The following is a 14,438-nucleotide window of genomic DNA, read 5'->3' on the forward strand; positions in this document are numbered from 1 at the left end:
CATTTGATGACCTTCCTCAGAAATAACCGTCTCTTAAAGTGTATCAGTTCAGCACTTCTGCCAACTTACTTCACTCACACAAGTTTGCAAAGTTTTCAGAAATCTTTGTAATCCCAGATGAAGCGCTGCTGCTCTTTTTTTTTTTTCCACCTACATTCTTCAATTCTAACTATTTCTATTCAGTTTCCAGGTATCTGTGCTTTTTTTTTTCTGCTTTTTTTTTTACTGAAAATTTGTCTGCATCGACAAATAATTGAAACTTACTACCATCTTTCTCTCTCTCTCTCTCTCTGTGTATGTGTGCACGTGGATGGTGAAGGGACCTCAGTTCATTCACACAGGCAATCTAAGAGTTATCAGCTTCAAGGACGAGCAAATAAAAGCCACCCTGCCAGTCCGGGGACATTTTATCAAGCCCTCCTACCCTCAATCTGGTCACAAACAAACCAAAAGCCAACTTTTCTCCTGTAGCTCCTTATAAACACTTTCACTCACTCTTAAAAAAAAAAAATCACAGGTATTATTGAAACAGGTTTGTTTTGTTCTTGTAGATGTACACGAACTTTTAATGGATTTGATTTCAGGTTAAACACTTGTTTCTGAGTAAAACACTGGCCCGTTCATGTAAAGCTGTTTTCAGTGTCATGCAGGCCTTTGTTAACCTTGCATTACAACAGTGAGCTTAAAAGCCTGTCAAGTTCATGCACGCTGTTAATCTCAGTTTGGTTAAAAAACTGTATGAATTACATCTAATTACATGTAGGTTTTATATTTAACATTATAAACAAGTACTTTAGCCATTTATCCATCACTTTAATTAATTCAATCTCAATTTCATTTTTGGGCTTAAAACAATTTCAAACATCGCTTCACTTCAATTTAATCTACATTTCGGCGAGTACCGTACGTGTAACTCTACTATCGCAGCAAATAACTTTTAGCTAACTCTTGTGACCTTTGACACTTGTGGGATTCGTGTGGTTTAGCCAGTAACTGTTCATTCACCTGGCAGCTATTGCAGATTAAGTTGTGACCTTAGAACTGATGTTTTTGGTCATGAATAAATTCTTAGGAACTTCAAAGTTTGGTGTTTAAAACCGAGAACATATGAAACAGCACATTGCAGTATGAGTATTTTAGATTCCTACCTCCAACAAAAATAAATTTCATTTCCACCAAACTGCTTTATTTGCTTGGGAGCAGCACCAGTCTTAAGTTTGTTATTGCTGAGCTCAAAGTGACTTTCAGTGAATCCTGATTATTAAGGCCCTGGCCAGGGGTTTTTTTTTTTTTTTTTTTAAAGTCTCCCCTCCACCTTCTACCTCTGGTCAGGGTCGATCAATACTTCCCCCGTAGCTTATCACTAATGTGCAACTGGCTGTTTGTCCAAACTCTGCTCTGTCTACATAAAGACTTGGATGGGACAGCCCTGAACCCAAATGCACCACGGATCACTTCACGAACCTGCAGCTGCGGACGCTCTACTGGACTTAAAACTGGCATTAACAAAGAGACACTGGCATGAGAAGGAAGACCGAGAGTAGAAGAGAAAAAGAGTAGCTGCAGGGAAAAGTGCAACTATTGAGTATGAATGAATCTGGAAAGACCTTTTGAAAATTAAGGTGAGTAGGCATTTCCCTCCTATAGGTCTGAAGCATTTAATGTTTGAATGAACACTTTAAATTGTAAAGGGCTCTGATGGACCCTCGCCTGTGCCGATTCAGCTCAGATGTGTTTAACATTAAAAGTAGACTGAAACCTCATTCAAGCTCATTTGGCATACAGCCTGACCCAGTCTTTAATTTCATCATTTTAAAGAAGTTAAGGCAAACTTGGTAATTGAGTCTCACATGGGTGTCTTTCTTTGTCTCCTTCACACACACAGGTGCACACAGCTGCAGTCATCCCCACAATCAGTTAGGAAAAAAAAGACTAGACTGGACTTTGGACATACTGGATAAGCCTAGAATATTTACATGACACTATGGCTTTTTTTTTCTTTTCCTTCAAAATCTGTTATTGTCTGTTTTTACTGCTTTAAAAAAAAAAAAAAAAAAAAAAAAAATTGGCCAAGTATAAACTGCACAATTTATTTAATCTGGATTTTTCTTTCCTGATTTTACACTTTTCCCCCGTTTTGTTTCACCAGGTCACCCATCCACCACTTTGCACCAACAGCGCCTCTGTCTGCAGAAAACCTTGTCCTCCAGAGCTGTGGAGTGTGACAATGGTGTTTGTTTCCTCTCCGTCAAACGCCATTATCACACTAAATAGCTACAGTGTGAAAAGCACCTCGGCGCACTCCTTCACTTTTGGGTTTAAGTGTTTGTTTGGTTTTTTTTTTTGTTTTTTTTAATAAATCCTCCTGTTTTAAATTTGTTGTTCACACTGTAAAGCAAGACTGTATGTCAGCTGTGCCAGTGGCTCTGTGCACACTACACCAGAGCAGGAGATGGAAATAGACATTTGGTGTGTTTATGCATCGTATGTGATGCTGAGCCTCTGAGTGTGGCCTACTTTCTTTTTGGATTCAAGGTGCTAATTTGCTGCTAGAGACCTTAAAACAGGCCTTGGTTTACTACTACTGCTGATGCCAGAGTTGTAAATGTAACGCCTATTGCACATTTGTCTCTCTGTTTACCGTAAATAAAGTGCTTTTGATTTGTTGCTGACAGAGGTTCACATTTCACGGACGCCTTCAAGACCAAGCAGAGAACAAACATACGCAGGAATTTGTATTCCTTCTAGTAATGTTGACTCACCGTCTTTCACCTGTCCTACCACGCACATGCGAAAGAAATCAAACATTTGCAACCTCAGTGCCACGTCAGCAATGTGGGTCAGGGGTCTGAAAGGTAGAAGTGAGGAGTGATCAGAGGCATGTTGTATAAAGACTGTTTTAGACTGCAGCTGAATAGCTGGAATACTCCTGGGATCGTATAGCCTCTCGATGTCAGGTTAATGTGGTATTATAGGGTTCACTCTACGTGCCTTTCCCTATACATGCACTGAATGTGGGTAGCTGGAGGACTTTTATACCACTAAAGTCTAACTTAGAAATACTGAGAGACGCTCACAACTGCTCACTTCTACATACATTCAAGTGATACATCAACTTTATGGGTAAAAATGTCTTTGTTTTGTGTCCAGAGTTGGATCATGATGTCATTCTAAATCAGTTACATGAACAAATAAAATGTAACATTAAACTGGATACATGTTCAATTATTTGCCAGTTTGCAAAGCGAACACACACACACACAAAAAACAAAACACACCCATTCGTACAACCTAACTTAGACATTTCATCTAATCAATCAATAAAAAGTCCATTAATTTAATGAACTAATAGTTTGAAAATATCCCAGGAGTAGAAAAACAAGAGGAAATTGTTCCTCGCTCATCAGTCAAGACATCACAGTTCATCGACAGTCTCGTTAGCTGCAGCTGCTGCTTGTGCTACATTTATTACCTTTAAAAGGTCTCCTAAAATCTAAAAAGTTTATAGAAACTGTCCATAAAACTCTGCAGAATTCAGTCCAAAGTGAATGACGCGAATCACTAAAAAAAGAAAAGGTAACAGATTCAATTGATAATCAAATCCTTAGTCCAGCATTCTCCTCCTGTTATGACTTCCCCTTAACTACTGGGCCAAATGTTTTCTTCTTGGGTGCAGTGGAGCTCTGGGATTTGGGTTTTGGAGCAGACGCTGGCTTTTTGGCTTTGGGCTGCAGGGATTTGAGACCTAGCATCTCACAGTACACATTACACAGATGCAAGGCCTTAAACTGGTCTATGAAGGAGGTGCCACAGTTTCCTTTGAATCCCTTGTATCTACAAAGAAAAAAATAACATTCAGAGATCAGTTAGTGCAAATTCACAGTTTGCACATAGAGTGTGTTTGGTCTCAATAAAATGTACATACTCACCCTTTCTTACAGGTGGCTATTCCCACATCAGTAAGCTTCATGCCAACTCCTGAAAAGCAACAAATCACATAGATGTTTAGATTTCTAACCTGCAAAGAAATAGTTCCCACAAAAAAATGATTTTTCACAATTTTATTTGAATTGTTTTCCCGACCTTGCATGTCAGTAACCAGCAGGTTGCCGTCAGTTTTTTGGTAAACCCAGTGCTGGAAAGCACAGCATTTCTGTCCTGCCTCTGAATCACGCCTCATCAGGTTGATCTCTTTGCCGTCCTTGACTGAATATTTAACAAAGTCCCCGATCAGCTCCTCTTCCAGTGTGGCGTAGGGGATGTCATTCGACGGACGGTGAATCAGGTAGATGGGAATTATCCTGGTGAATGCCCCAAACAAAGTAGCTCCGATTAAAAGTACAGTACAGAAACGAGCACTGCGTATTATTCACAAGGCTGGTTATCTAGATCATACTCACAAACTCTTTCTTCAGGCAAAGTTACTTAAATTCCAGGATCTGGTTAATTACAATACATCCATAATCTTATACAAAGCCTTTAATAAACTTCTACCTGCAAATTTACAATCTATATTTGAAATTCGAGAAAGGGCTTATAATGTGAGAGGCTTCGGAGAATTCAAATTACCTAGAACTCGAACAACCCATAAAGGTTTTTGTGTGTCTGTATGTGGTGTGAAAATCTGGAACAGTCTGAGTTTACAACTGAAACAATGCAAAAATATTCATAGATTTAAATTCCTCTACAAACAGTTGGTCTGGTCACAGTATAATCAATGATGGTTTTAGTGTGCTCTGTAATGTCTGTTCGCTTACCATTGCTGGTATGGATTCCAAGGGGAAAAAAAAAAACAAAAAACAGTGTGTGCGTATGTATGTGTATATATGTACATGTGTGTGTAGATATATATGTATATGTATGTGTGTTTGTTACTTTGTAATTATTATTGCCTGTTACCTGTGGTAAGGCAATTTATAATTAACATATTCTGTATTCAGTTATGAAGGTTCTATTTGTTTTGCTTGGTTTGGTTTGTTTGGTTTGCAATGATGGGCGTAGCTGCGGGAAGCTTATTGTTTTTTGTTGATGAGTGAATATAGGGGTGGGATTTAATAAGTTTTCTTCATCCCACTCCTTTTCAGGTACATTTTGTTTGGTTTTTTTGTTTTGTTTTTTTGTGCACTTTATGTTCAATATATGTATTTTGTTGTGCCTGAAATGAACAAATAAAAAAAAAAAAAAAAAAAGCGAATTAATGTAGTGAAGAAATGATAACGAGCTTATCAAACGTGTCACTCACTCTGGGATGTCTCCGAAGGCTTCGGTGGACTGAGCAGCAGCAGTGTAAGCTTTGATGTACTCTCTTGCTGTGTTCTGGACCTGGCATTCCTGCAGAGCATCAAAAATAAATGAAATAATAAAATGAAACAGAATGAAGTGAACTGAATCGATTGGTGAGAATTTTATTATTTAATCCAACTTTTAACACACATACAAAGAAAAAATTTGCAGTATGTATTCTGTAGAACAGTATACTATTACAGACACTTTGGAGTTGTAAACTAAGTATAGTGTCATTATGATGCATGTAGGTAAAGACAAAAGTAAAACTTTCTTTGTAGTCTGGTAAAAGAGCACTTTTCACCTTTCCTTTATGGCATATAGATGTTATAAAAGTGTGCTGTTTAACTTTCGTTAAGGCTTAAAGTTTACAATATTGAGAGAATGGCCACTTTGAGTGACAGGTATGTGCTAAATAGGCCGTTAGCTGTCAAATACTGTGGTGTACTGGGCTTAGCTGCAGTTAAAGTTGGGCCAAGAGGTCCGTTTTGCAGTGTTTGGTGATTAAAATTCAAGTGTGGTCTAGCAGCTTAAAACAAATGTGCTAATGCTACTTAGCATGTCTCCCTCACAGTCAAGAGTCACTTCAGTCTCCAGAAAAAGGATGATAGCAACAACCACAGAGCTAATCATATATAGACTGTGTATAAAATGTAGCTGAGTTCCTGTTATGAAGATTTACCCTGAGCTTTAACACTGTCACTACCTTACTGTTTTGAAACTGGACACAATTAGTCCAAATTAGGTTTTGCAGTCAGATAACAACTAACGACAACTCACTTGGCCACCATAGTGGACGTGTGACAGTGTAGAGTCACATCACTAAGGCCCCAGCCACACTTAAGAACGGTCTAAAACCATTGGGCAACCGCGGGTCATTAGGGAAAAAGAGGTATGCTCCAACCAGCTGGTGAGTGGTTGCTGAGATTGATAGCCCCAGTAACAAAGGCTTAGAGATTAGTCAGTGAGCTCCTAACAACCACAGCTGCTAGGGAGAAAACGTGTTCACCAGTCAGCTGACAAAAACCTTCTTTTGACCGATTCGATCGCTGGCTGATTGCGACAGTTCTAACATGATAACATGGAAGATGCTAACATGTCTGTAAACATGCCAACTGCAGCACTGAGACATGACTTTTACTTTGATTCTGGTTCATGTTGTACTTTCTCAAAGTTTGCCACTGCATGGCTAGAGCTTAGCAAGTGCTAGCACACAAGTCAGCATCTTCCATGCAAACTACAGGTGACTGCACCAATATGCTAGCAACCAAAGCAATCACAAGGTTTTTGGTGCAGTGCCATCTTTCCATCAGCCACCAGGTGCAATAACCTTAAAATATGATCTGCTTTGTCCTCCTTTTTGACTCTAATGGAGACCCTCATTTCCAAAATTAGCCTCATGTTTTACTTAGTAAATTTGAAACTAGTGACCGGGGCTAGATGTCATCAGGAGAGTTAGCGAGGGCGTAGTGCAAAGGGAGCTGAGGGCTGTTTTCCTACAGTCTTCTATAATCTCATAATTACTCCTTGAGCCATGAAGAATTACTACAGACTAACTGTGATTTTCGTACCTCCACAGCCAAGGTGAAGTTCTTCTGAACAAGCTCTTCATTGTTCTTGGTCCCATAGCTGATAGCATTGTGCACTTTGAGCACACAGGAGTGACCTGGCAGTAACAGGGGTATCTGACCCGCATGCAGCTTGGTCCGGAAAGCCCGCCGATGCATGCCCTCCCCAAAGTGTTCCTTTTCGGTGATCATACTGATAGGATGGCTGTCTCCAAAGTATTGATCGGATAAGAAATCGTCTTTGAACAAGAGTCTGGAGAAGTGGGCGTCCTCTTCTTCACTACTAACCTCAACAGGGTCAGCTGGGGAGGAAAAAATTACAGACACAATACTACATCTGGGGTCTTCTTTTTAAAGCTCAGCTGTAGAAAGTAACATGCTCCTAGATCTTAACTCACATGAAACGGTTTTTGGAGCTAGAGGGATGACAATCTCACTGAGCACTGTAAAATAACGGGGAAAATTTAAAAAAATGTAGTTTTCATTTATATACATCATGTAAACGTTTTAAAAATTTTCACTTTCAAAAATGAGCTACATTTTTTTGTTACCTTCATATGTGAGCAGGTAGTCCAGGCTGACTGAGCCATGTAAGCTGCTGAGCTGGCAGAGGTACTTGCCCAGATCTTTGTGAGAAGCATTGCTGATGGTCAGGGACACTCTGCTCTCGTCCCCTGCACTTCAGACAAAGGGACAGTGTTACTCAGTAGAAGAAAACAGACAGTTGCAAAGCAGCTTGCAGATAGAAAGCAGCTGCAGGGAAGCTAAACCAGCTCGGTAGGACATTATTATTGCTAAAAATGACATAAAAGTCATATGAATTACCTTCTTTTCATCTCAGCCAGGACAGTACCCTCTCTGCTCCAGGTCACAGTGTAGGCCGAGGTTACAGCAGCAAACTGACACCACAGGCACAGACTCTGGGGGTCACCACTCACTGCCACTGCCTGGATAGGCTTCACCACCTTGGGCTCTGCAGATATTATGATAGGCTTTAATAATGCCATGTGAAATATGTGTTTCCATGCAGAGGACTAGTTGTTTAATCAATTCCCGTACCTTCCTTGGGTGGAATCCTCTGTTTGACCACTTCACTGTACGCCTTCTTACGAGTTCCTCCAACATCAGTCTTGAGCTCAGCTTCCTTTCCTTTTGCTGACACGTCTGACTTTGGTAGTTTAGACTCCAAAATGCTCACAATCTTCCCAAACTTATCCTCTGACAGACGTCGCCTTTTAACCACATCATCATTCAGAGGACTTGTAAAGTTCTTTGGCTGGTGGCCCTTACTGTCTGTGGGATGTGGAGGTTCTTCTCCCTCTGACGCTTTAGCCTCCGATTGCTGCTGGGACTTTATTTCGGCTACATCTGGCTGTTCGCTTTCCTTTTGAGCTTTGCCAGCTTTGGCACCCAACTTAGATTCGAACAGCTCGATTCTTCCTTTTGCAGTCTTTGATTTTGCTCCATTCTCCACTTCAGCCAGTGGCTCCCCCGGCGCTGTATTCTGACCATGTTTCTTTTTCTTCTTGCCGTGTGGCTTGCTTGTTGCCTTCTCAGTTACTACACCTGCCTCAATAACCAATGTGGCCTCCTTGGCCTCAAGTCCAGATTGACTGTTCTCACTGCTATGATTTTCTCCAATAGTAGGGTGAGTGTCTTGCTGGTTGGAGGTCTGCTGAGCGGAAACACGGTGACATTTGCTTTCCTGTTTTTTGGAAGGTTGGGTGAAATGATGATGACCAGACGATTTATCCTTTTTGGATCGTGTTTTTCCCTCTGAGGTGTTCTTGTGGGTTTTGTGAGGCATCTTTTCGGTCTTTTTATGAGTCAGATCAACCTTCTCCGATTTAATAGCTTTGGGTTTTACAGGCTTGGAGACAAATGGATCATAAATATCTAAAGTGATGCATGCAATGTGTTTCTCTTTTGAAATGAAGAAATTTTCAGCAGGGATAGGGATGAAGTTTTCTAGTTCCCTATTGAAGTCATCAATCTCCTCAAATATTGTCTTTCTAGAAAAGAAAGAGTCTACAGTGTCACTAGTTTTCAAGCCTTGTAGTCCCTCTGGTGAAGATCTCTCAGCAGTCTTTGTCGTATTCTGCTTTTCATGAATCAACTCCTCACCGCCTTCCAGAGATGCTTTGTTAGTAATTCCATCCGAGGTTGGCAAGAGAGCACTCTGTCTTACTTGATTGCAACTGTTGTTATTGAGAGAGCCTTTCAAACAAATCTGATCACCTTCCAAACTGCTGCTTGTCCTACAGTTGAGGGAAGGGCCAATACTCACTGGAGCTAAGGGCATAATAAATGTGGGACTGGCCCTCTGCGCCTCCACCTGACGTGCTCTATCAAGGTCTGGCAAAGTGTCAATAGACACGCGGTTGTCAGCATTAAAATGCAGGCTAGGTTGTGTGTCTCCACCTGGCACGTTTGAGTCTGTCAGAGCGTCCGGGGTGAGGACACTACAATCAGTTATTGATTTGTTTTCATCCCTATTAACCTCAAATCGCCCACAGCTCAGTTTAGCTTCCGGCTCGGCCACTGAGCCCAGCTGGACAAGCCTGTGTTCATCTGTCACTTCACACAGTCTATCTCCAATGGGCTGATAAAGAAAAGGACAAAGAACAACAAAGTGTTAAACTGAGAATTAAAGAAAGTTCTCTTTCAATTTCCTCTATGGCTGCACATAGACAAACACAGAACACTGTAACAGTGCTTTTAATACGCTGCCTTAGGGTTCAGTATCAGGCAATTACATAAAAGACTGATCAGATATTTTTCATTTCAGCACGTACCTTTCTATAGAGCCAAAAATCAGACGTTTATAAAACACCATGCTTCTATACCCAATCCACCAGTCCATATGTCCTGCATGCAACTGGAACCTTGACTGTCAGTGTTAAAGACTGTACCTCCAGCTGCAATTGCACCTCTAAGTCAACCAAAAGCAGTGTCCTAGCCCCAAGAACCTGTCAGGGTCCTGATCGGGGCTTTTTAAAGGAGATGTGGTGGAAATGGGTGTGTCAAAGGGTGCGTACAAATAGAGAGAGGGCAATGGAGGGTCGTGTTTCAGTTTTCAGCTGTGCTCTCCTCTCACCCTGACACGCCAAGGATGCATGCTATTATCACTGGACTCTCAGCTATTATTAGGTGCCATTTCTGTCAATCCAAAGTTTTCCTCTTAGGCACTCATTTTTCCCTCAGCACCCACAGCTGTCAGTCTTTGAGGTTGGGAGCCAAACGACTTATCCAATCAAGGCTGTGGGTGCAAGGACTTGGTTGCAAACTGAATGGCTCCAATCCAAAGCAAGCCGACAATGCTCGCGAGCCTGGTGTGTGGTGACATACGTGGATTTTATATTCAGCGCAACTCATGACTGGCTTAGTGATATTAAAGGTATGACAACGACGACAAGGACAAGAGCAGGAATGTTTTTGAACTTTGTGCCTGTGTTTCAAAAGGGCATGACTGATTTGTCTGCTGGCCAACGATGCTGTTGGCCATCATGCAAACAGACAGACTGGAAAGAGTTGCACACATCCCCCAAGCACGACTGCAAAATATTCTGTAATAGTTCATGTTTTCACTTCATGCTGATCACAAACTTTCACCTCTCAAGTGTTCAAATATCTACCATCTTACCTCCTTGGTTATTAAATCTGTAGGAGGGTCCAAATCTGTATCTTCTATTATACTCAGTACAACTGGGGTTTTTTCATCGCTGATGAAACTTTCTGTGTCCTGGGACTCTGCACATTCATCAAACGGAGAGAGGTCCAGATCAGCAGAAGTAGATCCAGACATCAGTGTAACCACAGTTGCATCTGCTGTGTTTTCTCCTGAAAAGGCCACCATTGTACCAGGTGCACCTCTGGATGGGGAGCACTTGTCTCCCTGTGTGGTGGGTGTTGGATCGCATAAGGATTCAGCCCCCTCTGTGTGATGGGGTTCGAGTCCTGTAGAGTCGAGGCACAAAGAGAGACAGCCTTGCCCAGAGTGGATGGAGCTCTCTGAGATGTTTTGTGTGCTTAGAGGTTGATCCTGCACACCCATTTGTGCCTTAGCTGTTGTTTCTAGATTGTGTCCTTCTTTCACAGTCTCTGCTTCTGTATGAGTATTTACCTCTGATAGGGCCTGTGTCAATGCATCTATTTCAGCCCCTATTTCTGAAAAGGCTGATGTGAAGTCCTCTGATGGAGCTGCAATGATCCCAGTCCAATCTGAGAGAGCACTTGCCCAGCTGTCTACTGATGACCACCTCTCAATTGGTGGCCCCCAACCTTTGGTGTCATCGCCTGTCCAGCCAATCCCCTTGCTACCTTCAGGGTTGTAATGTGAAACCTGTGTCTCTCTTGGGGAACAAGACAAGTGACTGGCAGGAGCGAGAGCTTCTTGGATCACAGAGTGATGCATCTTGTCCAAAACATCCCGATCTTCTGTATCATCACCAGCCAGATACTGATGTGCGTCCTGCCAGACCTCCATAGGGCTGTTGCCGCGCGGGGGGGTTGCTCCAGTGACCTCTGCTTTTCTTTGTCTCTCATCATTTAGAGACATAAAGTATGCCTCACAAGCATTTACAGCAGGTGTTCTTAGCCCCAAGTGTTCACTCACATCTGGCTCATTATTCTCTGTGGATTGTTCCTCACAAGAGCTGTGATGACATCCTGTCACGTCTGATGAATCACACATCAGTACATGTTTATCACAGTTATGGTTCACTTGTTCCCCACTTGTTTGTGATAATGGCTGGTATTCAGAACATTTAATCTCACCGGGAGCTATACTTGGGCTTAGAATGAAGTCCTGCGTATCACTTTCAAAGATATAAAGATCTGACAAAGGCGCTACAGCCGTATCGCTATCTGAACTGTCTGACTGAGGTGATAACGACCTTAATAATGGAGGTTTGTTTTCAGAGCTGAAACTGGGACTGGAGTAGGGGACAGTGACAGACAGCTCCATCAAACCTTCAAGTGTGAGTGACACAGCCCCAAAAGATTCAGGTGGAGTATGTCCTTCCATGAGAGGAGAAGAAGCAGATTCAGGCTGAGGTAAAATGAGGTCCTGACAGAGTTGAGGTATTAGAGGTGATTTCCTTCCTGACTGGCTCAAACAGCGCTGAACCCTGAAATTGTCATCTGTTGGTGAAGCCTCTGAGGAAAGCGAAAACTGCTCTGATACATTTTGGATGGACGATAAAGCCTTTAGGCTGTGTGGGTCTGCAGAAACATGTAGTGTGGATTTATCAGTGGTGTCTGAAAGACAGTGCGCAGTCTCTGTTCCTGGTTCTTGTGCAGACAGCTTGTCTACTGTGGGACTGTGCACAACCGAGTCAAAATCCAAAGTCTGACTGTCTGTCAGAGCCGGCTGACTTTGGCTGTCTGCGCAAGGAAGTGACGCGTCCATGGGGACTTCTAGTCGAGCGTCTCGAGGAGGTTGTCAAAAAACTGACAGCAACATGAGGCCGACAAACTTTTGTGTACAGTGACAGATTTGTTGCACCTTCTGTCATTATTCCATCCCAGAGTACATTTGGATCCTTGTTTATCTAATTCAGTATCTGCAAAGTGACACACTAGGTTAGCATAAAATTCAAATAAATAAACAGTTAAAATGCAAAGATGTGAAAGAGAATCTCTGGCTTGAGTCTTATGTTTGAATTTACTTCCTTGAAGTATCTGAAGCAAAAGCTACTATCTCCTTTTAGCTGTCAGTTTGCATTTTGCTTATCTAAGCAGCAGGAGATGGTTCATTCAGTGGCTTGTTGCATCTATTTCAAGGATGTTTAAGACACACTTGACATATCTTATCAACAGGAAGCCTTCCTGCCATTACTTCTTTGTTGATAAAGAAGTCTGCCTCGTGATGCTTTTCTTGTTGCCAGTGGAAGATTGTGCTCTCTAAAGTCTATTTTCTTGAATAGTCAAGTGGTGGTGAAATGTGCATTGACTACATTATCAATATACTATTTACCTGATGAACAGAAGCGTTACTTACACACTGAGGAAACCATTTAAAAAAGGTGCAAAGTTGGGATTCTTTGTGAAAACAAAAAAACTTAATTAAAAATTTAATGATTATTGCTAACATGATACCTGATGTTCATGAAGCTACAGGGAAAGTACCATCTCTGGTCTGTATAGTTAGTTAAAGCCCTTCACATTTATCTAAATTTGTTGTACAGCAATACCTCACTACAGCAGCAATTATTTGGATGCCTCTTAAAATGCCATTGCAGACAATCCGACACACGTGCAGCGGGCATTATATGAAGTGTTGATGGTGGAGACTTTAAATCATGCACGCTGATATACAAGATTTCTGGAGGGGAGGTAGTGGCACAGACACTGGAAAAATACCAGAACATCTTTACCCGTGACCTGCATTTGTCACATTCATTCCTGCTGCACGGAAGGACACGTCGCACAGCCCTCCACCTCAGATGTTTACTATGAAATTCAAATCCTACCTACTCTGAGTTTATTGACAAACTTCTATTTGAAACTGATTTCACAATGATTTTAGACAGAAAAAAAAATCAGTGTTAAAAACACCAATATTATTTTTTTCTATATCACAATAAAGCCAGTTAATCTGATGAATGACCTTAATACCAACCAAAGTAAATTCCTTTTTTTTTTTTGATCTCCTTGATCAAGAAAAAAATGTCGTACAATTTTTAACCCCACATTTAGACTTTTGTTAAGATATGACAGTACATTTCACTCTTGCACATGCAATTCAAAGCAGTTTTGGTGGCAGGATTGAATGGTGTAATGTAAATGTGTTTGGCTTTGAATTCTTCTTGTGGATCTTCCTAAATAAAACCAACCTCAGCCAAATAACCTCCGCAAGTGTGCTGCATCTTGAAAGTGTCTCTATTTTCAATCTTTTGCCTGAAAAGCTTTTGAACAAAGTTTTGATAATATCAGCACAGGCTGCCTTAAAACGTAAGAGTTCCCTGACAGTCACATATTAAAAATGAGAGGGAAATGAAAACCGAAATAATTCACATAAAGGAATCAATTCAGATTTTTGACCAAGCGTGTCGTGTGTATCGTGTAGCACAGCGGAGTTTATGCGTCCACCTATCCAGATGAAGTGTGACTGTCCACGTTTACCATTCCAAAGAAAGCCACAAACAAATGTCTAACAAGTCATGACACAGGTGAATCATAAAGGATAAAAGTATAACTATTACTCAAGGCATTAAAACAGTTGTCTATCTGGTGAGGTGGGGGGGATTTCCAGCCATGCAAGTAGTACGTACCCTTTTGATAGCCGTATGGTTGAGAATATAGACCTATGATGTAGGACTTCAGTACAAGCATAGGCAGAGCTGGCGGTCTCGGGGTGTGAGTCTATTTTTAAATGTTGTCTCCCCACAAGTACAAAGTCGGTTACCTGATATAGTGGACATGTGCCGATCTAACACTCGATATCTATATTTACAGGCTGTTTCAATGATGGCCTACTTTACAGACTGAAGACTTGAGTTGCGGTTGTTTAATTGTCTGTTTGATTTCTTTGATTTCTTGTTCAAATCATTTTTATCCTCAATTATAGATTCTGATTACAGGAAA

At 41.3% G+C, this 14,438-nt stretch overlaps 1 protein-coding gene and 1 long non-coding RNA gene across 2 annotated transcripts; one reads left to right on the forward strand and one right to left on the reverse strand.

Annotated features, from left to right (window-relative positions):
- The first annotated feature begins 1,154 nt into the window (after positions 1 to 1,154).
- Positions 1,155 to 2,672, forward strand: LOC120441274. The gene is made up of 2 exons (XR_005613951.1): positions 1,155 to 1,622; positions 1,886 to 2,672. It is a non-coding gene; the product is annotated as an uncharacterized LOC120441274 (long non-coding RNA).
- On the reverse strand, positions 1,764 to 14,154 carry alpk2 (alpha-kinase 2). The gene is made up of 11 exons (XM_031754568.2): positions 14,126 to 14,154; positions 10,495 to 12,415; positions 7,911 to 9,453; positions 7,677 to 7,824; positions 7,403 to 7,530; positions 7,250 to 7,294; positions 6,855 to 7,153; positions 5,243 to 5,331; positions 4,084 to 4,301; positions 3,930 to 3,978; positions 1,764 to 3,834 (listed from the first exon to the last, which is right to left on the reverse strand). Exons 2-11 carry the CDS (start codon positions 12,259 to 12,261, stop codon positions 3,627 to 3,629), a joined length of 4,494 nt encoding a protein of 1,497 aa, XP_031610428.2. The 5' UTR covers positions 12,262 to 12,415; positions 14,126 to 14,154; the 3' UTR covers positions 1,764 to 3,626.
- Positions 14,155 to 14,438: the final 284 nt, after the last annotated feature.

Source organism: Oreochromis aureus, linkage group 7 (assembly GCF_013358895.1).
Source record: "Oreochromis aureus strain Israel breed Guangdong linkage group 7, ZZ_aureus, whole genome shotgun sequence".
Lineage (NCBI taxonomy): Eukaryota > Metazoa > Chordata > Actinopteri > Cichliformes > Cichlidae > Oreochromis > Oreochromis aureus.

Bases quoted from the DNA above. Each gene is read 5' to 3' on its own strand.
- alpk2 (XM_031754568.2), bottom strand. From the start codon at position 12,261: ATGGACGCGTCACTTCCTTGCGCAGACAGCCAAAGTCAGCCGGCTCTG. The intron at 9,454-10,494 runs GTAAGATGGTAG...TTTCTTTATCAG, and splicing joins CAGATTTAATAACCAAGGAG to CCCATTGGAGATAGACTGTG. The intron at 3,835-3,929 runs GTGAGTATGTAC...TTTTCTTTGTAG, and splicing joins ATAGCCACCTGTAAGAAAGG to ATACAAGGGATTCAAAGGAA.